Here is a 24,474-nt window from a genome sequence, read left to right as displayed (position 1 = left end):
CTGACACCAGGCATTCTGAGCTTCTCACAGTTCTCAAAATTTACTATGTCATTTATCGCCTTCCTGCCTAACACTGCCTTATAATGTGCCTGAAATACCTTTATGACCTTATATACTTGGCAACTCTTAACTCAAGCTTCAGTTTTAAATGTTACTTCAATTAGGAATTCTTCCTTGGCACCCGAGTCTCAGAAGTTTGCTTATTTACTTACAGACACTTTATACCTTCGTGATACCCTACGTCTCCCATTCTAATAATGCTTTTTAAAAATGTTTTACTTTTTATAGCTTTTATTTAAATTCCAGTTAGTTAATGTATCGTGTAATATTGGCTTCGGGAGCAGAATTTAGTGATTCATTACTTACATATAACACTCAGTGCTCATCACAAGTGCCCTCCTTAATGCCCATCACCCATCTGGCCCATCCCCTGCCCATCTCCCCTCCAGCAACCTTATTTGTTCTTTATAGTTAAGAGCCTCTTAAAGTTGCCTCCTTCTCTCTTCTTTTTCTTCCCCTATGTTCATCTGTTTAGTGTTTCTTAAATCCCATGTCTGAGTGAAACCATATGGTATTGGTTTCCTCTGATTTATTTTGCTTAGTATAATATACTCTAGCTTCATCCATGTCATTGAAAATGACAAGATTTCATTCTTTTTGATGGCTGAGTAATATCCATTATATATATGTATATATACCACAACGTCTTTAGCTCTAATACTATTCTTATGATATGCCTGGCCTCCTGACAAGGTTGAATTATTAGGAGAGAAAATTTCTTTTCTATTTATGTCTGTAGCCCCTATGGCATATAAAAACATAAATACACTTTGTTCTAAAGAACCAGTGATGAAGTGAAAGAACAAGACTATCCATTTATATTTTCTTTTATGAAAATTTGAAGCTTCTAATACTGTTCATCTTCATGGAACATTAGTTAACATGGAATATTTGTACTCACTTCTATAATAGCAGCATTGATAGCAGCTTGAAGAGCCACAAAACCTTGCTTCCAGTATTTTGAAACTTGGCACTTAACACCTTCACTCAGATTATAACAATGAGCTTTAAGAAAGAAAAAAAAAAGAAAGCCATAACTTATCATTATGGATTATTTCAGTCCTGATTATAGGAAATAGTGGACTTTACGATGGCTGCACATTCTAAATGTTTACTTTGACTCAAGGCCTATGAAAATATAAACTGGGTAATGATTCTTAAAACAGGGCCAACAGAGCACTTGTAGGGGACATTCTGTATTAAATTAGAATACACTATCTTCCCTGCTTCTTCACCAATCAAGAATTTTGTTGAGCTCTCCTCTTCTATGGTTTTGTATTGTCAAAACAATCTTTTTATGTGTTTCAAAGGTTAGCAGCTCTTGTATGGATTGAGAAGCCTATGGATTGAGAACTAAAGCTTTGTCTGACATTACACACAATACAGGTAATAATGAGCAACCGGCTGTTCAGAAGAGGTGAGATAACTTTTGCTCTAAAAAAAAAAAAAAAAAAAAGCCCACCAGTCCACTGAGTATTAAACTGCATTAAAGGGCTACTAATATTTAACATGAAAAGTTAAAACTGAGTATTGGAATTAAATGCATGTTTCATTAACATTTTTAATATTTAAAAATCATTTGGAAATAGTTCAGGCTTATAAATGACAATATAATGAATACATATGTACCTAAATTTTAAAAATGAATAAATCATTACATATATAATTAGAATCCCCTGTATATTGTTTATGATCCTTTTTTAAAAAAGATTTTATTTATTTATTCATGAGAGACACAGAGAGAGAGCCAGAGACACAGGCAGAAGGGGGAGTAGGCTCCCCGCAGGGAGCCCAATGTGGGACTCAATCCCAGGACCCTGGGATCACGCCCTGAGCTGAAGGGAGATGCTCAAACACTGAGCCACCAAGGCGTCCTGTTGTCTATGATCTTATTGCTCTTCCTTTTTTTTCTTTTTAAATATTTTGTTTATTTATTCATGAGAGACACACAGAGAGAGGCAGACACATAGGCAGAGGGAGAAGCAGGCTCTTTGCAGTAGCCCAATACAGGACTCAATCCTGGATCCCAGGATCATGACCTGAGCTGAAGGCAGCCACCCAACTGCTGAGCCACCCAAGTGTCCCCTTATTGCTCTTCCTACCACCAAGCTCCTTACTGGCTAAATACCTTCCTGAACTTTGTGTTTATATATGCTTTCAAGTTTTTATAATGTATCCCCATACTACACATGTAACTTAAAAATGGCTTACCTTTATATCTTATATTTCATTACAGTCATCATTCTGCATTTTGCTTCATTGCTCCATATTATGATTTTGCAATTCAAATAAATGGCCTTATTTTTTCTACTTCTTATGATTGTATAGGACCACATTGCAGGAATGCAACTCAATATATTTATCCAATGATAATTTGGTTAGTTTCTTTTTACTTTTTTACTACTACAAAAAAAATAGCTACTTCTATGAAAGTCCTTATATATGTCTTCTCATGAATATGTGTGTATCAGTCAGGATAGTCTATGATATGCCTCGTAACAACCAACCTTCAAAATCTTACTGTCTTATCATAGCAAAAGCTTACTTCTCATTCAGACTACAGATTTAGCACAAGTCTTTGGAAGGAGGGGAGCAAGGTTTTCTGTTTCATATCTAAGGGTTCCCGAGGAAACAGAGTTTCCATCTAGTTTGCAGAAGCAGGTGAGGAAAGCTCGTAGAGAACTCACATTTGCTTTCCAATGCCTTGAATATCGGTATCTAGCTATAGTTACAAAAGAATTATTCTATGCCCTCAGAAGGAAAGGAAAATAGGCTGATGCTCAAAAAAAGGCAGATGCTCAACCACTGAGCCATCCAGGTGCCCCTATAGTTTATATATTTTTTGTTTGTTTAATAATACTATACTATTCCACAGTTATAAAGATATTCTCCTATATTGACTTCTAGAAAGTTTACAGGATTTTTTTTTTTTTGAGTTCTGTACCTGGAATTGGTTGTTTAGTATGAGATAATTTCATTTTGTTCTTGATGGAGAGACAATTTTCTCAGCACCAATCACAATGTCTTATGTTAGTTTTCATGTTTATGTGAGAGCTTTCCAGGTTTCCTTCTTCTGTTTCATTGGTCTATCTGTCTTTCACTATGACAATAGCATATTGTCTTAATTACTTATAATTTCATTATTTTTAAAAACCATCTTGGCTTTTTTCTTTGTCTACTCATTCACTGAGTATCAGTCTCTTCAGGTTCCAAATTAATACAGAAATTTTCATCTCATATAAACCCAAGATTTTCTCACCTGTCCTCATGTAGCTAAAACCCAAACCTCTTGGTTACTGAGACTGGCAAAATCACACAGCTTTAATAATAAGCAATCACTCTGGATTTGGTGCCCTCTTCATTTTGGGCCCTCGAGAATAAGCTTACTCAGACATTTAAAGAGAAACTTCTACTTTATCCACAAACAAATATACTTTCCTTTAGCAATAATATAGTATAACCACATATTACATTTAATATATACATATATGGGAATTTGTATATGTATATATGTGTGTAAATATATATGTGTAAGTATTTACATATATACATATAGAACCATATATAACAACCATCTAATATGCTAAGTTAATAAACCCAAAAACCAACGTACATTTTTTGAATGTGTTGATTATCCTGACATCACATCACAGGTATTTTTAAATTTGCTGTATTAACATCCACTCCCATGTACAACTTATGACATAATTATAATAGCGAGCACTGGAATTACATAGCTGGAAAGTTACCTTCATGGTCTCTGTGTTCCCTCCTTGTTGGGATTCTGTGGCCTAGCGTGAACTTCAAATGATATGAGAATGTATTAGTAAAGATGACTTGTATTATTTCCTCAGGATAATGTGTCATTACTTCTTTAATACTTTCTTCATTGGACAGTCCCAAAACTTTTTTATCTGCCATTATGAGAAGAGAATATATTTGTTAGTAAATTATGAGGAGACCAACTTCAAGATGTCACTTTAAATTACTTTTACTAGAGTTCTTTATGGAAATACAACAAAATCAAATACCAACTTTGAATAGGTCAGGCAAAGTAAAGTTTGGGAAGAGACATTGCTGAAGGTCATCTAGATACATTCAGAAGGACTACATGAAAATCAGTGATTTTATTTTCATTTGCAGTTCTTGAACCAATTTCAATCACATATAATATCATTTCATACCAATTAAACTATTCACAGGCAAATCAGCATTGCAATAAATCTACAATGATAGTAAAAAAAAAAGTGGCCACGAGTGGTAGGTCATTTGTGGCCTAACTGTATTTCCATCACAGATGGAAATAATTATAAAAATTCATTTCCTGTTAACAATCCTAACAGTATGGTAAATATACTTTAAAAAATGAAAATCCTAAAAATACGTTGACTGGCTATATTGACATCACTAAAAAGTCCCTCTTTTCTGCGGACATTGTGTTAAATGCTATAAAGATGCTATAAAGATGTCTCATTAAGATTGAAAAAATGAGAAGGAATGCAAAAAAAAAAAAAGTCCTGGATTGGGGTGAGAGTGTTGTAGATGCAAGCAGAGGAAGAAGGTAACATGTATTTTGATGGAACTATATTTTTTTCCTGGAATCTATTCCTTAAATCCATGTGATCTTGAGCAAGTCACATAGGCTTTATTACTCAATTTCCATTATTTGTAAAACAAACAATAATACCTATTCGTAGTACAGAATATTACTATAGAGTACAGAAAAGTATAATACAGAATAGTAATATTATTACAGAATAATATTCTATCACTACAGAATTAAAGTCTCTATAAGATCTAGCATATGATAGCCTTTAATGAATATCATAATTGCAGTTACATTATTTATGAAACAAAGATAACAACCCATTCATTGTAAAAATAAACTTGATGTGAAGACCCTGCACATTGTAGTCATTTAACGAATATTTATTAACCCAGTTGCATGGGACCTTGAACCAGAGTGTTGTTGAGAGGCATAAATTTCTGGCATTGTGACCTCCCAAGAGGACATCTGTAAATCAGAGGATGAGTGGAGACACACCCTGGGATAGAGAGGGAGACAGACCAGACCTTAGGTGGACAGCGCAGATCAGTTTGGGATCATGAATCTGAAGTGGAATCAGTGTTTGTAGGCAAGATGCACAGTGCAAATATTCCAATTCAGGTGGAAAGTAAGGGAGTGGTGGTTGGTGAGGCATGATGGAGAAGCAAGTCTGGAGGGAAGCCATCCACCTGTCCCAGCAGTGTGCAGTGAAGCATGGACAGGACAGAAAAGTCCAACATAATTTGGGAACTGTGGCCATACAAGTTCCATAGTAAGAGCCTGAACACAGATCACAGAGAGGGAGACTTCTGGATACTGGGTACTGTTAGGGGGTCAGAGTCCAAGCACAAAATTGATAATTACATAAGCTGTAGTAGAATCGTGGACATAGGTTAGCAAAGAGAAGAGACCTTATATAGACTTCCAGTGACTGGGTGGAGCAAGATCTAAAAGTTCCCCCTACATTCCTACATTCCTACATTCCTTCCTTCCTTTCCTCCTTCCTTCCTTGAGCATAGGGAGGGGCAAGAGAGAGGGAGAGGGAATCTCAAGCAGACTCCACACTTAACACAGAACCCAATGCAGGGCTCAAGCTTACAACCCTGAGACCAAGGCCAGAGCCAAAACCGAGAGTTGGGTGCTTAACCAACTGAGCCACCCAGGCACACTAAAGTCACATTTTTATGTTCTTTTTTAAAATTGACATATAATTCACATAACATAAAATTTATCCTTTTAAACTGTATAATTTCATGATTTCTAGTATATTCACAAAGTTGTGCAAGCTCTAAATTGTTTTTAAATTATAACTCAACTCATATTTATGGCTCAATCACCATAGATCTCGCTTTGAGGTATGCATTTATATTTGCAAAGAAGAATCGTTTCTCTTTGGCTGACTTTCAGTCAGTCCCCTTTCTAGTAAACACTCTAAAATTCATTTGGGACATTGCCACTCTTCCACTCACATACCATGTGGTTTGGACGTGGTTGAAAACCTAGTTTGAAACCTAGTTTGGACGTGGTTTGAAACCTAGAAACACAACCAGTGGGCAGTGACGATACTGTATTCTTCTATCCAGTGAGATTAGTTCTTGGTAGACCAAGACCAACGCTAATGCAAAGTAGACCATCATTCCAATGGATCTAATCTTTGAAAGTATTATGAACTATTGGGAAAGGCCTGTACACTTTTCACTGAAGTTGTTTGTGGTAGGGCTTAAATCTGGAGATTCTGCGGACTAAATCTGCTTCTATCTGGGGAGAGCCAACCTGAGAATGAGACTAGCACACAATACTATAGACCTGGCAATTGAGACATATTTCTTCCTCTGTTGTTGACAGATCTCTATCCATACTCATTTCCTTAACGTGAGACAAAAGATGCCCTCCTTTCTTTGAGTCAAACTGAATTGGGATTCTCTCATTCTTAACTGATATATTCATGAAAAATGTAGCAATGTTAATCTTATTTTCAATATGGTGATAATGTGGCTCAGAGAAGTTGATGACTTGCAAAATGCCCTGCAGATGCAGTCACAGAAGTACTTATAGCCAAATGTTCTTTGACTCTAAGACTAGTTCTCTTGCCTCTGCATGAGGCTGCTTTTCCTCTGATTTCAGAAGACTATTCTTCAGGAAAGTGATCTTGACAGTAATAATGCTCTTCTTATTTTTCATTGATAGGTATTTTAACGCTGAAGGGTGGAAATTTGAAACACAGAATATTCATCAATTGAATCTTCAAATACAGTAAGGCAACTTTCAGTAGTAAAAAGGTAGAGATAGAATTCCTATAATCAAATTCAAGAAAAGACTCATGTTTTTTTTTGTCCCTAATGATAAGCTAATGCCAGAGTGACAGTCTCATTCTAGTAATAATGCCTCCACAACTATCTGTCAACAATTCCCTAAACATTTCCACTTTCCAAAGTCTGCCAAACTCTACATTCATGCTTTTCCATACGCTATGCAAGATCAAGATTTCTTTGTTGAGAGTTTGGACACACAATTTCACATAATCTATAAGTTTTGACAACACAGTTTATCAACTGAAATGCAAATTAAATGCATGCATCTGCACTCAAATGAACCAGATACCAGAAATTCCTCTTTGGTTGCTAGAAAACTCACCTTTCATGAAGGAGGCTAAGGCTACTTTATCCATTATCTGTTGGGTTGTATTGGTGATAGGTGTGTATACAATAGAAAATAAAGAATCTTTAAACGAGTCTACTGGTCCCAGGTCCATGTCAGGCAGTGAAGAAAAATCATTAACTTTATGATTAGTAGGAAATAGATACAAACAAAGTAGGAGGAGCAGTGGGTTGAACCATTCCTATACAATCCAAGAGAAAGAATAAAGAAAATTAGGACTTCAAATTAGTTATCCACAGTCATTTGTTCATAACAGTTTATCTCTTGCATTTTTCTGCTTTCAGTATATGCCACCTTATGAACTGTTTAAAATATGTACAGTGCAAAATTCAGCAGTCTGAGTAATTCCAATGAGCTGTTAATAGGAATTCCAATGTATTGACCCACAGCACCAGTCTAAATAAAGCATGCACTGATCATGAAAGTATGAGAGGCAAGAGTGGAAGGCTATTATAAATTATCACCAGCTGGTACGACCTACTCATGCTGTATCTACAACTCTCTCTACTGAGAGCCTAACTAGTGTTTCCTGAGACAGTTCTGAGGCACTGCTTACTTGGTAACAAAATACTGGCTATATGCTAAGATCCTGGTATTGGAATTTCAGTACCATTCGCATTCAGGCAACCAGAGAAATACTGTCTCAGTGAGTTATCATTACTGGTTTCCTGCAAACTTCCATTAAGACATTATTTTATTTCCTAAATGGATGAGTATAGAAAAAATTCGCAATAGGTATACAGTAAAATTCTAATGTAGTTAAAAATGGTACTTGGGGCACTGGGATGTCTCAGTGGTTAAGCATCTGCCTTTGGCTTAGGTCGTGATCTCGGGGTCCTGGGATCAAGTCCTGCATGAGGCTTCCCACCTGTAGCCTGCTCCTTCTTCTGCCTATGTCTCTGCCTCTCTCTCTGTGTCTCTCATGAAGAAATAAATAAAATCTTTTTTTAAAAAATGCTACTAATTTATATCTATCTGATTTTCAGAAGATATCCAAGTTCACAGGATTTTTTGTGATACGGTAAAATGATGGGAGCTAATGCTAATTTTCTTCTTGGCACTAATGACATTTCCAAGTTTTCTACTCTTTGGAAGAGAATGATTTACTTTTAAAAAGAGAAGAAGAATCAAAAGAGAAAATACCAGTTATCTACTTCTGTGGGTTGATTAACCAAGCCTTCAGAATCTCAGTATCTAAACCTGACTATCCATGAGTAGGACCACTGACTTTTAAAACACTTACTGGATTTTTCTATCACTGGCCAGCTTCAGTGCTTTTAGAGCTCAACTCAGGGTCTGTGTCAACTGAAATATCTGCAGACCGACTGCAGTTTGAGGAATAGCTCCTTCTCTTGTAGAAAAGTTTTCTGCTTTGATTTGGTTTTTGAAGGGGAGATAAAGTATAGTTACTTCCCAGGGAATACACATTTTCCAGTTATAAATACAAAGTGACAGAGATATTGAATCATACCATAAAGGACTCTCTTCTCATCCTCCATTTTTTCAGAAGGTTCTTGCAAAATAATGCCCAGGTCTGTTGACAAACACTTATCTGTCTCTTAGTCATTTTGTCCTGTTTAATAAAAAAAAAAAAAAAAAAAAAAAAAAAAAGGAGGGGAAAGATAATATAAATGTGACCATCTTAATGAGAAGAAATATCCTGCAAACAGAAAAAGCGCAGCCTGATAGTTGCAGTGCTACAAATGAGTGCTTGGAATCTGTGAGTTCCAAAGTTAGTGTTTTATGACTCCCCTAGCTTTTTTTTCTTCCCATTTCCAAACTCTTTACTCCCTGATTTTTTTTTTTTTTTTTTTGTCATGCACTGTGTCAGCTATCAGTGTATTGCCCCCAAATTCATTCATTGCAGCCTGCTCTATGAAAATGGATCTGGGACTTTTACATAGTTTTCTTTGACAGCTACATGATATAAAGCTCTGTCAGTAAGGAGGACCAAAGAGACATTGCAGAGTGGTGTCAGAGTGGTGTCAGAGTGGTTCATTTTCCCGGTTCCTAAAGAATACATTTTTTTCCCCGGCTGCTTAGACTAAATGATTTTCTCCAGTGCAAAGTGCCTGGATGGTGAAGGGTTTTCAATAGCTCTTGACTAAAGAGCAGTAATGTATCTGGGAGCCCCCAAAAGCTAGAGCCTTTCACCCAGAGCTTTGTTTTCTTCAGATACCTTACTGCAATGTCACTTCTTGTGGCTTGACGTGCAGTAGGCTACAACCACACCTATCCAAACACACCTTAGTTGATGCAACATGACCCTTGCATGGAGTAAAAAGTGATAGCCATCTACCACCAATGGGGTAGGAGACCTCCCTGCCCCCATTCCTAAGCAAAGATGACTTGCTGCTGAGGTTTGCTTGGGAACCCCACACTGACACAAAGCAGAGACAGGCTAACATCCAAGGAGGGGAGAAGCAGCTCTCACATATTCAAGACCTCCCAACAGGTACAAGGATAGATTGTGCAACAGGCCACAAAACAAGTCTTAGCAAATTGAGATTATACTATGTTTTCTGATCAATGGGATAAAAAACTAGAAATCAGCAACAAAAGAAAAGTTGGAAGGACACTGAATCAGTAATCAAAGACTTCTCGGGACCAAAGAAAAGCCCAGGACCAGATGGTTTTTTTAGTGAATTCTATCAACTATTTTAAAAAGAATGAAGGGTGTATGGGTGACTCAGTCAGTTAAGCATCTGCCTTTGGCTCAGGTCATGAGCCCAGGGTCCTGGGATCAAGTCCCACATAGGGCTTCTGGTTCAGTGGGGAGTCTGCTTCCCCCTCTCCAGGAGTCCCTCATGAAAGCTCATGTTTTCTCCCTCTCCCTTTCTCCATTTTACCCCCTCCCCATGCATACACACACTCTCTCAAATAAATAAATAAGATCTTTAAAAAAAATAAAAAAGAATGAATGCCAGTCCTCAAAGTCTTCCTAAAAATTGAAAGGGAAGGAATACTTTCAAACTCATCCTGTGAGGCCAGCATTACCCAGAGGCCAATGCCAGATAAGGACATTACAAGAAGAGAACATTACAGACCCGTATCCCTGAGGAATTTAAATGCAAAAATTCTCAACAAAACATTAGCAGACGAATTCAACCATACATTAAAAAGACCATACACCATGATCAAGTGGGATTTACTCCTGAGATGCAAGGATGGCTCGACATATGTAAATCAATAAATATCATACACTGTGTGAACAGAATGAAAGGTAAAAAGCATATGATCATCTAAACAGATGCAGAAAGAGTATTGCACAGAAGACAACATCCTTTCATGATAAAAACACTCAACAAAGTAGGTATAGAAGGAATATATCTCAACCTAATAAAGGCCATATAAAATAAGCCCATGGCTAACATCATACTCAATGGGTGAAAGGTTGAAGGCCTTTCCTTCATGATCAGAAACAAGAAAAAGGCTCCCATTCTTATCATTCCTGTCCAACATAGATGAGGAGCTCTACTTTTGTCCATACCTTTTGTCTGGTAAATCTGGAGTTCCTTCCTTAAAGGCAGACTATAACTTTGACCGTAGAAAGGAGTGGGAGCAATTATGAGCCAATTCTCAGCCTAGTCCTTACGAAGTCTTGGGTGTGTCTGCTTGCTCTTGCGGCTCTGTCATTGTTAGAAGAGCATACTTGGGCTAGCCCTGGGACTTGAAAAGCACAAACAGCAGAGCTGAGTCATCCCAGTCATATGCCAGTATAGAGTAGCCTACATCAGACTCCAGCCAGCCAGACTCTAGGGATCTGAGCAAGCCTGTCCAAGATCAGCAGAACCTCCTAAAAACCAACCTGTACATCCCAGCTGTAAATGTTTATTTATTGTTGTATGTTATCTGTTGCTTCTTTTTCTTTTGCTGTGAAATAGTAAATGCAGCAATAGACCACAGATATATTACTTAGGATCCCCTCTTTAGTTTCTACATTATCCTGTTTCCTTGGTTTTAGTGGCTTTTTATTTTTGATTTCTAATTTGATCATGCTGATCAGAGGAAGTGTGACTCTATAAGAGATTGCATCTTTGAAATGTATTGAGACTTCCTTGGTGGCCAGTATATTTTAATATTTGGAAATATTCCATGTATGCTTGAAATAAACATATGTCAGCTTTCGGTGTGTTTTTGGTATCTTCCTAATTGTGTTCTTTGAAATTTCAGCATCCTTTCTAAGGTTATGTTTACTAGATCAATCATTTCATGATAGTATTCTATTAAATTTTTCAATGATGATAGGTTTGCCAATTTCTTGTATCTCTGTTGCTTTTTAGTGTATGCATTTAAAGGCTAAGAGCCTAGGTACATAAGACTATTGGTCATATTTTAAAGGGTAGGTTACTTCTACTTCTGATAATAACACAGAGACATGAAGTTTCTTTAGCTTAATTAATACTTGCCTAACATAGCTTTATCCATATCTTTATTTTTAACCTTTTGTCCAATTTTTAATTTATTTTTTATTTTTAAAAAATTTTTCCAATTTTTAATGTGTGATTAATGTAAGATTCAGAATTAATTTTTAGAAATCCAAGCTGATAGATGCTATATATTTTTTTATTTTTTTAGATGCTATATTTTTAAGAAGTAAAATGTATAAATTTTCTTTTTGGATGATGTTCCACTGTGTTTTATTCTCATATAAAATCTGCTTTTTCTCTGCTTCTAGTTTTGTCCATATTACCTTCTATTGAAAATTTTCAAGGCCCCCCCCATCATGTTTTATTCTTGTCTCAAAGATATAAAAGATGTTTATAAAAGATATTCTTTTGATGATTGCTCTTAATTTTTGGACTTTCCTAGAAAAACATCTTTCTTTTTCGAATGGAAACTCCACATAATTTATTATCACTATCTTCTTACACTCAAAGACTTTCTAGGTCATTATGTCTCTGCTGAATTTCAAACCTGAGCATTCTGGTTATTATTATATAGAAATTTGGTTCAATCTTTAGCTTAAAGAATACCTAAAGTGAATTTATTTTAGCCACCTATAGTTAATTAAATTTGCCAATGGATTACCCAGGTTACTCTGGGGGAGGCTGAGATATTTGGGCTTGTTCTTGAGATGGAGAGTAGCAGCTCTACCTGAACGAGGCTTGGATAGGCTTTAGCCAGATTAAGAACACAGGACCCTTTGACTTATGTGTAGGTTAATCCAGTGTGAAAACATCCGATGGACTCTACCTAAAATTTCCTGCTGAGAGCAGCATTATTCTTCCATAGATACTGTGCCACCATCAGAGAACTACATAGGAAAAGACCACGCCTTTCCCCTGAACAAAGAGCATTTATGAATATATATGTATGTGCGCATGTGTGCATGTGTGTGTATGTGAGCTGGTGGTGGTGATGAGGATTAGGTAGGGAAATTTATACTTTTTTTTTTTTTTTTTTTTTTTTTTGCAGAGACCCAAAATACCTCTCAGGAGGAAGTTTCTTGGTGCATAACAGTAATACCACATCTTTCCAAAGCCCTAATCAACCAATACTACCCAAATATGATTTGCTGAGCTTCTCTGGAAAACTGTAGAAATTGAGTGCTCTCAAAAGGTCCTCACTGCAGGAGGAAGCAGTGTATCTAAGCTGAATTATGAAAAGTAATGATATTCTGGAGTGATCATCAATTTTCTGGAAAGCACACCAGGGATGTGACTTGGGAGAATGAGTTGGGACTTTAGAGCACAGACCAGTAGCTCCACCTTGAATTGGCTGTAAGTCCTGAATTTGAGGCCTGTGTTCTCTTCCTTTCATGTGTAGGTCACGTTGGCCAGTGATGGAAAACCACGTGGTTGCTCTGAATTTCCTCGTAGTGATGAGGAATGGGTGTGCCTTCCCCAGAAGCTGTCATTCCATTCATGCCACAGGATGACACTGAGGGCTGTGTTATTTCCTGGAGACACTGCTCAAGTAAGTTGGTCAGAAGCCAGTTCCAATGGGAGGCAAATTAGCCAAGACAGTCTCAGAGACCGTTGCCCCAGGGAAAAATCTACACATGTCTGCTGATGAGGCTGAGATGCAAGGGTAGGTGGAAGCAGGTTGCATGAAGAGGTTAGAAAGTTTAAGGAATGGCAGTTGGTGGGAGGAATTTCCCAAGGGGAAAAAAGAACACATTAGGTCAGGTACCCAGTAATACTGGCTTGACGATCCCTAAAGGCTGTTCCAGTGCAGAGACTTCGGACACTTTTAAGGAGAGTGTTGCAGGGTTGGTGGGCAGGAAGGTAAACTGGCCAAAAACATGATCTCACTGTGGAATCAGCCGCAGCTCAATATAGCATGGAAACTGCAGTCTGGCTCCAATCGCCTTGATGTTTCACTGAAAATTAGTATCACCTACTCTATTTTCCTCCAATCCACAAATGTTCTATAGCTTATCAAAAGACTAACAACAACCTGAATTCTTTATTATACAAGCAGTAGACAGTTTCAAGTTGTAAGGACTGAGTTTTCTCCTCTTATATGGTTCTTAAATTCAGAGCAAAATGCTTACACTTTAGGAGCTTGAAATCTCTGTTTATGGAAATAATGCACATTTGAAATAATATTGTGATACGGAAACACAACATATTTGAACTCTGATTCAGTACATCCTGTGCACAGATTAAAAAATCCTGGAAATCATCTTACATTTCCCAAATTCTCATAGCCTGAGAGTGAAAGCCAGAAACGAGTTTTTCCGTAAATGCTTCTGGTAAACAGTCTCACAGTCATGGAACAGTTTATCCAAAATGCCCTCACATTATTGTGCAATAAAAGTAAATAACTATCACTTGGAAAACAATTCAGGTTTACAAATCAATTCTCAAGATTCTTAGTTCTTTCCCGTCAAAGTTGTTAAGCAAATTTGGGCTTATTTCCACACTCAATTTCTGATTAAAAAATCATATAACAGTTGCATAACGTTTAAAACCCTGTATTTTAACTCAGTACTTTCATTTATATAATACTAAATTCTGAGTATTCAAAAACATCAAAATAGCCCATTTGTTTTCAAAATAATTTTCCCATAGATGGTCAGCATTCAGTTCCTAAAGGCTTATTTATAATTGTGCAACAGGAAAAAGGAAAAAGGAAAACTCCCAAAAACAAACCAACAAAACAGAAAAAATACAGTGAACTTACTTTCTGAGAAATTTGAAGCAAGGACTCTTGAAGAACAGTCTATCCACTGATCTCCTTATTGAGAAGAAAACAATTCACATCTTTTTCCTGGTTCCTACCACATCTCTAGAATTTACGTTAACTGTTTGACTTCTGTGAAAAGTTCCTGAGAAGGTTGCTTTCAGAAGTTACAGCCTGAGCTCTGTGGGCCCTGCCAAACATTGCATTCACGTGATCCCTCTTGGACTGTTGGTCTTCTGGTTGACATTCAGCCAGTTTCTGCAGAGTGCAGTGGCATTTACACTTGGTGGCCTGGCCCTATCATATTATAAAGAGCAATCTTATCAAGGAGATTTAGTTTTCCTAAGCTTTTGTCCATTCTGCCCAAGGCAATTGTTGGTTACTATTAAAATTTAAAGCAGTGGCTTTGGAGACAAAGTTTAATCAGAGAAAAGCTCTTCTCTACACACACAGCTCTACATTGCCTGATTGACGTCATCACTTTGATAACCAAGGTTTTCATTTTTACTCAGCTCAGAATATTTCTAATCTCCCTCATGATTTGCTCTTTGACCTGTTAATTATTTAAAAGTGTGTTAGTTTTCCAGTGTCTGGAGATCTTGGTTATTGATTTCTACTTTAATTGTATTACAGTAACAAAATATATTTTGTATGTCAAATTTGTTAAGACTTGTTTTATGACTCAGTATATGATCTGTCTTTGTGAATATTCCATATGCACTAGAAGAGAAGTGCATTCTGCTGTTGGGTGAGTGGAGTATTACAAAGATATCCATAAGATCTTGCTGGTAGATGGTGGTGTTCAGTTTTTCTATATCTTTGTTGTTTTTCTTTTGATGAGGTCTCCTGATCACCAAGAGAGGAGTATTGAAGATTTTAACAAAAATTATGGAGTTTTCTATTTTTCTTTCAGATCTAACTAATCTTATCCAATCCACTTTGACACTGTGATGTTAGGCACATACATAGTTAGAACTGATATGTCTTCTTGGTGAATTGGTCTTTTTATCATTATGTAATAATGTCTATCTTTATTCCTGGGACTTTCTATGCTTTAAAGTCTACTTTGTCTGATTTTAATATAGCTATTCCTACTTCCTTTTGATTGGTTTCCATGGTATGTTTTTTCCATCTTTTTATTTTCAACTATCTATATAATTATATTTGAAGTGAGCTTCTTTTAGACAGCCTACAGTGATGTCATCTTTTGCTTAAATCCAATCTGATAACATAGATCTTTTTAAAAAAAATATTTTATTTGTTTATTTGACAGAGAGAGCGTGTGCGTGTGCATGAGCTGGGGGCAGGGGGGCGGGTGGCAGGCAGAGGGAGAGGGAGAAGCAGACTCCTCGCTGAGCAGAGATCCCAACATGGGGCTCAATCCCAGGACCCTGAGATCATGACTCAAGCTGAAGGCAGATGCCCAATCGACTGAGCCACCCAGGTGCCCCAACATATGTCTTTTAATTGGTGTGTTTAGACAAGTTACATTTAACATAACTGGTGATATTTTAGGGTTCAGGTCTGCCATTTTGTTATGTGTCTTCTTTGATTTTCATTCTTCTGTTTCCCATTTCCTGCCTTTTTTTGTCTTATTTGAAAATTTTAAGCATTTAATTTACTCACTGTGATGTAGTATATATTTGTGTAGTTATTTTAGGGATTGCTCTAGGGATTACAAAAGACACACTTAACTTTACACGGTCTACTTAGAAGCAATATTTTACCACTTTAAAGTGGCACTCCACTTAAGTGGAGTGTGGAAGTCTTACCATTATATGGGGGCAAAACAGGTAGGCAGCCAATGGGGTGCTGCTTAACAGCTATAACCAGAAAGAGTCAAGAATGGAGAGTAAGATACAGTCGCCATTATTCTAATATAAAGTTATTATTCCTTGTGTAGTTCTCAGCCCTGAGCTAGTTTTCAGGTCCAGAATCCATGATCTAAAGAAGTAGCCAGAGGAAGGATCCCAAAACATCTTGACAAGTATATACTCTGATAGTTTCCCCTAGTCCTTATTCAAAGTGACCTACAGCCATTTACTTAGATGACTGTGTGCACTGGAGAAAGAAAACAAATCCTCAGGTATTTCAAGAGCTAATGGGCATATGCCTAAAAGGACAGAGATACCTAGAAAATCAAAATGTCACATGGCCTCATTGTTGCAATGAGCACACAAAGTCAAGGTAATAAATGGAGTTATGGTCAAAGCCCAGCTTTATGTGGTCCTCCTGGGTCTGTGAACATACCTAGTGGCCATTTCTCTAATACCAGGTATATCATTAGACTTACTATACTTGGTATTTGAAATGACCCCCAAGTTGAGTCCTGGGCCTGTTGGGTAAGAAGTCTCACATAATGGGAAAGCAAGTGGGCATTCACTTAACCTTCCCCCAGCCAAGACACGGAATCAAGAACAACACTGCGTCTTGAGGAAGGGAAAGTAGAGACCGTTAGTGACCTACAGAATACAAAGGAAGTATATTTACCACATCTTCATTTAATTTACCAGTCATAACCCTCCAGAAACCAGATAGATCCTGAAGAAAACCAGATTATCGTAAGCTCAAACAGGCAGTGGCAGCTGCTTTGCCAGACATGGTATCTGTTCCTAGAATAGGTCTGCAATATTCAGCTAGTGATTCTTTTCTATTCTGATTAGAAAAGAGTTCACATTCAGATGAGTTACACAATCATATTCCTTTATAGTTTTGCTTCAGGGCTATGTTTAATCCTCTTGCCTCTGTTATAGTCTTAAGAGACCTAGAGTATCTCCTAGAACATCATATAACATCAATAACATCATGCTGATCTATCAGGACAAAGAGAGAGGACTAGTGTACCACAGGTGACATGGATAAGACACAAATGCTCCAGAGAGTAGGACACAAATTCTGTGAGGATAAGGAACCCATCATGTCACCTCTGGGTCCAGTGGTCAGGAGTGCTCTGCATATCTCTTCCAAAGCAAAAGATGAATGGCCACATCTTGCATCTCCAACCAATAGAAGACCAGTACCTAGTATGTCTCTTTGGACCCTGGAGGCAACACATTCAACATCTAGTAATACTTCTCCAGCTCAAGAACTGCCTGCTAGGGAAGGCTGCTGTCTTTGAGTGATATTTGAGTGAGGCCTGGAGTAGGAATGGACTTTATGGCAGCTTCAGAGTGTTCTGAAAACAGTTGCCACTCCCATCATGTGATCCATAAGCCCTATGGTACAGGAGAGGTCAATGGTGGAAAATTTCTGTTAAAATGAGAATGTTTCAGGGACAACTGGCTCACAGTAAATAAACTCAGGGACAGCTGGGTTGAGCTTAGGTTGCCTAAGCTTAGGTTGTGATCCCAGGGTTCTGAGCCTGGGATCGAGTCCTACATCGGGCTCCCTGCAGGGAGCCTGCTTCTCCTTCCACCTATGTCTCTGCCTCTCTCTGGGTGTCTCTCAGGAATAAATAAATAAAATCTTAAAACTAAAAATGTTTTGTTGTGTGGGCTTCATACCTGGGGAATAGATCAGAGACTTACCAGACTGTGATCTCTCTACCAGTGAAGATTTTAGGAGTCCAAGAAAATCACTTTGTCTAGTCAAGGGCACACATTGTGTGAATGTGCCTTCTGCTTCTGTAGAAAATTTGCATAAAGAGCTTTATGTTTTATAAAAGCTCCCACCTGTGGTTTCTCACTTGAGTTTCATATAACCTAGGGGATAAAAAGGACTCCGAGGACACTAGACTCAGTAAGGTTATAGGTTTTAGTCTCAACCACGCAGCCAGAAAGAAGGCAATGCAGTCTCAGATGACCTGGGATTCCAAATCCCAACCTCTTTCTCAAATTAGATGTTTCATCTGCATTAGCAAATAGATTGTTGAGGATTATACTCAAATTGATCACCGTTTATGGGTGTGTGTGTGTGTGTGTGTGTGTGTTTACTTTTATCATAAACCTAAAGGGGGTCCAGGAGATAACTGGAATTAGTTCTTAGTTTTTATATTTAGCACACAGGATAACAATCAAGCCAAGATCCAAAATGACCTAAATGAGAGCTGCATTCTTTTAAAGTCCAGGCCTGTGCATATGTCAGTTTGATTTGTCATCAAAGATAACTATTGATTATCTATCTATTCTCTCTCTCTCTCTCTCATTCTCTCTGCCCACCCATCTATCTCTGTCCATCCACCTACCTATCTTGGTAATGACAGGGTGATCTTCTCAGTTAATATCATCACTGACTTTACCTTAAGACTTGTCCTTCTTCTGGCATGAAGACTCATTTCAGCACCTTGACGTAAAATCATAACATGAGTTCTACAATAGTTTATACCAAATAGTTGGTATAATTATTCAACATGTAGGCATCATATTAAAGCTACAAAAATAATTCTCTTTCAAAACAACCTGAGGCATAAACAGAACCGTAGGGTACCTGGGCTTTATGGGTCTTCCTGTAGGAGCTTCCACCTCACCAAGGAATCAACTTTCTCCTCCAAATCAGCCCAGTCCTGCTCCTTGGCAAGCTCCGAGACTGCTGTCTTCCTCCAGATTGAATTTCTAACTCCAAAAGGATGGAACTCTTGTTAAGAGTTCAGACATTTTCTTCTTGAAACTAATGTAGCACTCTGTCAACTATATTTCAATTAAGAAAAAAAAAGAGTTCATACATATTTGTACCCAGATGATCTGAAAAGCCAACAAAGTATCAATGTCAAGGAGCAAGGTAAGATAATCCAAGTTCATGGACTGAGTTTGCCACAGGATTAAAATATATCATGCATTTGTTTATGCTTAGAAAACAAAAAGTGCTGAGATACTGTATCTGAACTCAAAGGCTCCTTCCCTACAGGAACAAGTGTTTTAACATTCAGCACAGTGGCAGGAAATGGTGGGAGGCAGGAACACTTGAAAAAGGAAGTGTCAGAAGATTATAGAGCTGGTTATCCGCTTTTCTGAGGGAACAGATATCCTTCTGTGTCGCTTTCCAGAAACCAGGGCAGCTGCCCTTAGTTGGGTGCTCATCTTAATCAAAGAATGGAGAGAAGATGTGTCCCTGTGCCCATGGCTTCTACCAAAAGGAGTCAGGAGTCTTCCAGAACCAGAAAACCTGAATGTTCTCCATAGAGTAAGTGACAAGCAAGCAAAGATATCATCGAGCAGTTGCCAAGGAAAATGCCACAAGGAGGAAGTTCTGACCAGCAGAGCCCATGAGCTAGGACAAGAAAAAACAAACAAACAAAAAAAACGCAAGACCTAGCTGGAGGAGGCCGGACGCTCACTTGTAAAGTGCAACCAACCACAGGAGGATATGTTATTCGCATTTAGATGAGTGGCCTGTTTCTTCATTGATGGTGTAAATCAATAAAAGAATATCAATTACAAAGGGATCTTTTGATCTTTTCTTTTTTTTTAAGATTTTATTTATATATTCATGAGACAGAGAGAGAGAGGTAGAGACACAGGCAGAGGGGACTCCATCCCAGAACCCTGGGATCATGACCTGAACCAAAGGCAGATGCTCAACTACTGAGCCACCAGGTGCCCCTAAAGGGATGTATCTTTTATTTTGTGCTTACTGTCTGTGCCTCTATGCTCTAAAACAATGATCTCCTCTGATGAACATATTTAACTGGGTATGTAATTAATTAGTTTTTGTCTTATATTATGCCAACATACATGCAAAACAATGAATCAAACACACCAGCAAACATGGAGCAAGAGACGAAACCATCCCAGGTTACCTGTTCTTGGTTACCTGCTCTTGAATCTCAATGGGAGGTTTTAACATTTTTCATATGATGGCCAAATTCAATGGATCCTATATATGGATTATTTTATTTTATTTTATTTTATTTTTTTATTTTTTATTTTTATTTTTTTATTTATTTATGATAGTCACAGAGAGAGAGAGAGAGGCAGAGACATAGGCAGAGGGAGAAGCAGGCTCCATGCACCGGGAGCCTGATGTGGGATTCGATCCCAGGTCTCCAGGATCGTGCCCTGGGCCAAAGGCAGGCACCAAACCGCTGCGCCACCCAAGGATCCCTATATGGATTATTTTAATGTTTGAAATTATCTGCTTCCCAGAGTCTCCTTTCAATAGTATATCTTTTATCTATTTTTAAGTTGAAGAAAGTTTGGGCTAAATGCTGCACATTCTCCTCCAGAAATGGATCGACCAGTCGGGAGGAACACCTCAGAGATTAGGGTGAGGCTGGCCTCCGGGTTATCAGATTACCACCTATGATAAATTCAAATCTGTGGAAAACTACTTTCTAGTCTTTATTGGGTAAATAGGAGTCTGTTTTGTATACTCGAAAGAGTCTAGTGAATTCACAGTAAATAAAAGGATCTGGATTACAAGAAGGACTTTGGGGATGGAAGGGAAATTTGGGGGAAAGTCAGTTCAGCATCTCAGGGTCTTTGGAAGGAAGCAGGTAGGTGCCAGCCCAACTGCCTTTTTGACATCTCTTACCTGACTTTCTAAGCTGCATGCTTGGCCCTGGGCATCACTAGTCCAAATAAAAACTCAATGTCCTGATGACACCGACCCTGTTTCCTAAAAGTTCCCATGTGTACTGGAAATCTAGGTCTACTCTTTTCACTCCATCTATGACAGTCAAACTGTATTCCTAAGCGTGGGGTAACATGAATGATTTTCTGAGTAGGAGACCGAAAGTATTTAAGAATTCAGTATGAAAATCTGTTCAGAAATGTTCAATATTCACAATCTGTTACTTAGATAAACTGGCCACATTTGGAAATCAGAAAGCATTAGATTCCCTTTCATAAGATCTGATTCCATTATTTGCGGGTCAATAAACCTCCTTGATGATGCTTATTGATGGTACCATGGTGATATTCTCGTATTACTGAGTTATGATGCTTCCATGTTCCTGCGGTGGACATGAAGCTCTTTCATTGAATTCTCCATTCAAGGAAGCTCTGGAGAGCAGGATCAGGAGACAGCCTCCAGCTGTCGGTTCCTTCTGGATCTGCCTTCCCTGCAGAAGCCCATCTGACACAAGGTCACATTCTTCCCAGGGTCACTTGCATCCAGGGACTGAGCTAGGCTGGGATACGAGCCCAGCTGTTCCTGCTGTGGACAACTCTGATGGCAAAACTTGCCCCGAGCCCTCCACCAGGTTGCCTGGGGCTTTCCTGCTCTTGGATCACAATTCCATATCCCCCTTTCTCCCATCCCCTTTCTCCCTTTTAAGAGACGTTAATCCTTTATTGATTATCTTGCACTCAAAATTCCAGTTTAGCATCTTGCACTAGAGAATCTAACATTTAATATCAGACATGGTCCAAGAAAGTGGGCAATGAGATGGGGTTTTGAAACTGGGTCATTCATGTCCTGGCTGGAAATGGAAACTTCCCTTCTTTGGGTAGTATGGTGGTAGGAGAACAAAAAACCCATGCACAGGGTTGTGTGGACCAAATGTTAAAACTTCCACCATCGGAGATGAGGATATGCACTGGTGGAAAGGAATGCACTAGCAAGTACACATCTATAAAGCATTTGAGAGTAAGGCCTCAACAAGTAAATACTGGGGTACCTGGGTGGCTCTGCTTTAGGCTCAGATCATGATCTCGGGGTCCTGGGATCGAGTCCCACATCCTGCTTCTCCCTCTTTCTTTGTCTCTGCCTCTCTCTCTGTGTCTCTCATGAATAAATAAATAAAATCTTTTTAAAAGAAGGTAAGTATATAAGAAATTTGAACAATATCATCAAGCTACTTGAACTAATTGGCCCCCACTAACACTCCAGACAAAAAAACAGATAAAAAAATAATAAATGCACTTGGAATACTCATCACAATATTGTAAACACAAAACAAATCTCAATACATTTAGTAAATTAAAAATATTTTAGGGCAGCCCCGGTGGCCCAGTGGTTTAGGGCTGCCTTCAGCCCAGGGTGTGATCCTGGAGACCCGGGATTGTCAGGATCCCTGCAGGGAGACTGCTTCTCCCTCTGCCTCTCTCTCTCTCTCTATTTCTCTCTCTCTGTCTCTCTCTGTCATGAATAAATAAATAATAAATCTTTAAAAAAAATAAAAAATAAAAAAATAAAAATATTTTAAAAGTGTACTTGACCAAAAGGGAAATTAATCATAGCAATATACCGGGAGATTTCCCAAATAGTTGGAAATTAAACAACACACTTATAATAATGTCTATTTCAAGGAATATATTAAAAGGAAAAATAAAGTATTTTGAAGTGATAAAAATAAAATGCAACATATCAAAATTTATGAGAAGCAGCTAACATAGTACTTAGAGGACAATTTATGGTTGTATGTGCTAGTGTAAGAAAAAGGAAAAATCTGGGGCACCTGGGTGGCTCAGCAGTTGAGTGTCTACCTTGGCGCAGGTTGTGATCCCAGGGTCCTGGGATCGAGTCCCACATCGGGCTCCCTGCTCTGTGGGGAGTCTGCTTCTCCCTCTGCCTGTGTCTGCCTCCCTCTGTGTCTCTCATGAATAAATAAATAAAATCTTAAAAAATAAGGTACTACATAGATATAGTGATACATAAAACTATAGTTATACCTATTTATAGTTCTATTTACCTGTTTTAGACAACATACCAAGGAGGTGCTATATGCGTGGCTGGGTCTATGTGTGTGTTTGTGTATTTTGCACGTGTGCAAGCACTCCTGCAACTTCTCACTAACTCTGAATTTATGTCCATAGATCATTTGTCAAAATAAACGACACCCTGATGACAAGGAACACGCCTTCCTCTCTACTGCACGTGAACCCATCAGAAACACTGATCCGATACTGGGTCACAAAAATCAATCACCAGGTGCCATGGCCAGTGGTGGCAGCCAGGTTGTAACAGAGCTGTTCCCCACAACCATGAGGACAGACCCCAAAGAAAAGTATGCAGGTAAAATAGCAGAATAGACTCTTAACAGGCATGAGGCTGCATTTATTTCAGATTTATTTGCCTTTAAGTTGATAAATTGATATATTCTTCAGCAGAAAAGGTCTGGAATAGAGACTATTTATCTCAGAACTGAGTATTTGTCCCTGGTTCACTTCAGTCTCTTTTTTTTTCCTGCACTGAAATCATTCTTGTCCTTTTAGGTTCTACAGAAAACAGAGATATAACAAACAATATTCTGAGAAAATGATCTGATAAGGCTAAGATGCAGCAGCAGCAGAACGTAAAAAGCATTCCTTCTGGAAACTGGCCACCCTCCTTCTAAACACCTCTTGGATGGAAAGGGAAATAACACGGGAAGTTACTGATTTTATAAAATGCAGAATACCTGTCAGAGTCAGGGGCATATCTTTAAGTGATCAAAGGCCTTCAAGGCTGTTGGGTGGCACCCTCAGGAGTTCTCTGGGTGAAATCTGACACTGCCCCCTCCCACCCCAAGGAGGGAGGCCAGGAGAACCTGGGGACCAGGCAGGCTACTCCACCTGCGCAGGTGGCGGGTTGAAGAAGCAGGGGAACTTACTCAGGAGCTTTGTCTCCCACGCTGACCACACGAGTAGGTCTCCAAATGGGCCAGAGGATCTTAAGTGTTTACACTAAGGCCTTAACTGGGCTCAGCCGTGTCCACCCTCCATATGGTCTCAACAGCACATCTGAGAGCTGAGACCTTACAGTGACTCTGGGAGGGAGGGGGGTGGGGTGAGGTAGGGCAAGGGAAGGGGATGGGGAGGGGATGGGTCATGCATTCCAGCCCCAGGGGAGGAGCAGCAGCCTGGATTGCCCCGGCCAGGCCTAGGAGCCTGGGGCAGTGCTGTCTTCCTGATGACCTCTTACACTTAATCCCATGGGGGGGAGGGGAATAAAATAAAAGCATGATTCAATTCCCAAGACAGAAAGCTAGTAAACTAACAACAAAATAAACCAGAAAGAAAGCCAAAGCAAAGAGACAATAATAAAGATTAGGAAGTGGAGACTGGAAAAACTAATTTAAACTAATTTAAAACTTTTTAATAAATAATAATAAATATTTAAAGACATGTAAACCACCAGCTAACTTAATTACTTGGGGGCCCAAAAGGAAATGTGGATTAAAATGAAATATTTTCTAGGGGTGCCAGGGTGGCTCAGTCCCT

The 24,474-nt window shown here is 38.5% G+C and overlaps 1 protein-coding gene and 1 long non-coding RNA gene across 7 annotated transcripts in view; one reads left to right on the top strand and one right to left on the bottom strand.

Moving 5' to 3' along the window:
* The window catches only part of ABCA8 (ATP binding cassette subfamily A member 8), a 76,835-nt gene extending 52,836 nt beyond the window's left edge, over positions 1–23,999 (bottom strand). For 2 of the 6 annotated variants that reach the window (XM_038546764.1, XM_038546768.1), the window contains exons 1-6: positions 14,396–14,617; positions 10,755–10,933; positions 8,736–8,837; positions 7,241–7,445; positions 3,810–3,974; positions 962–1,065 (exon numbers count right to left, since the gene is read on the bottom strand). In XM_038546764.1, the coding sequence (XP_038402692.1) occupies positions 962–1,065; positions 3,810–3,974; positions 7,241–7,445; positions 8,736–8,831 (570 nt within the window). In that variant the 5' untranslated portion in view covers positions 8,832–8,837; positions 10,755–10,933; positions 14,396–14,617. Of the gene's footprint in view, positions 1–961; positions 1,066–3,809; positions 3,975–7,240; positions 7,446–8,735; positions 8,838–10,754; positions 10,934–14,395; positions 14,624–18,820; positions 19,021–23,864 lie in introns of those variants that run through there. The other 4 variants (XM_038546766.1, XM_038546770.1, XM_038546767.1 and 1 more) reach the window with 4 other exon arrangements.
* On the top strand, positions 13,033–19,771 carry LOC119873258. Its single transcript, XR_005364282.1, has 2 exons — positions 13,033–13,183; positions 19,377–19,771. It is a non-coding gene; the product is annotated as an uncharacterized LOC119873258 (long non-coding RNA).
* Positions 24,000–24,474: the final 475 nt, after the last annotated feature.

The sequence above is a fragment of the Canis lupus genome, chromosome 9 (genome assembly GCF_011100685.1).
Source record: "Canis lupus familiaris isolate Mischka breed German Shepherd chromosome 9, alternate assembly UU_Cfam_GSD_1.0, whole genome shotgun sequence".
Lineage (NCBI taxonomy): Eukaryota > Metazoa > Chordata > Mammalia > Carnivora > Canidae > Canis > Canis lupus.
The sequence above is the reverse complement of the archived record's forward strand: the minus strand, read 5'-3'. Positions and strand labels throughout refer to the sequence as shown.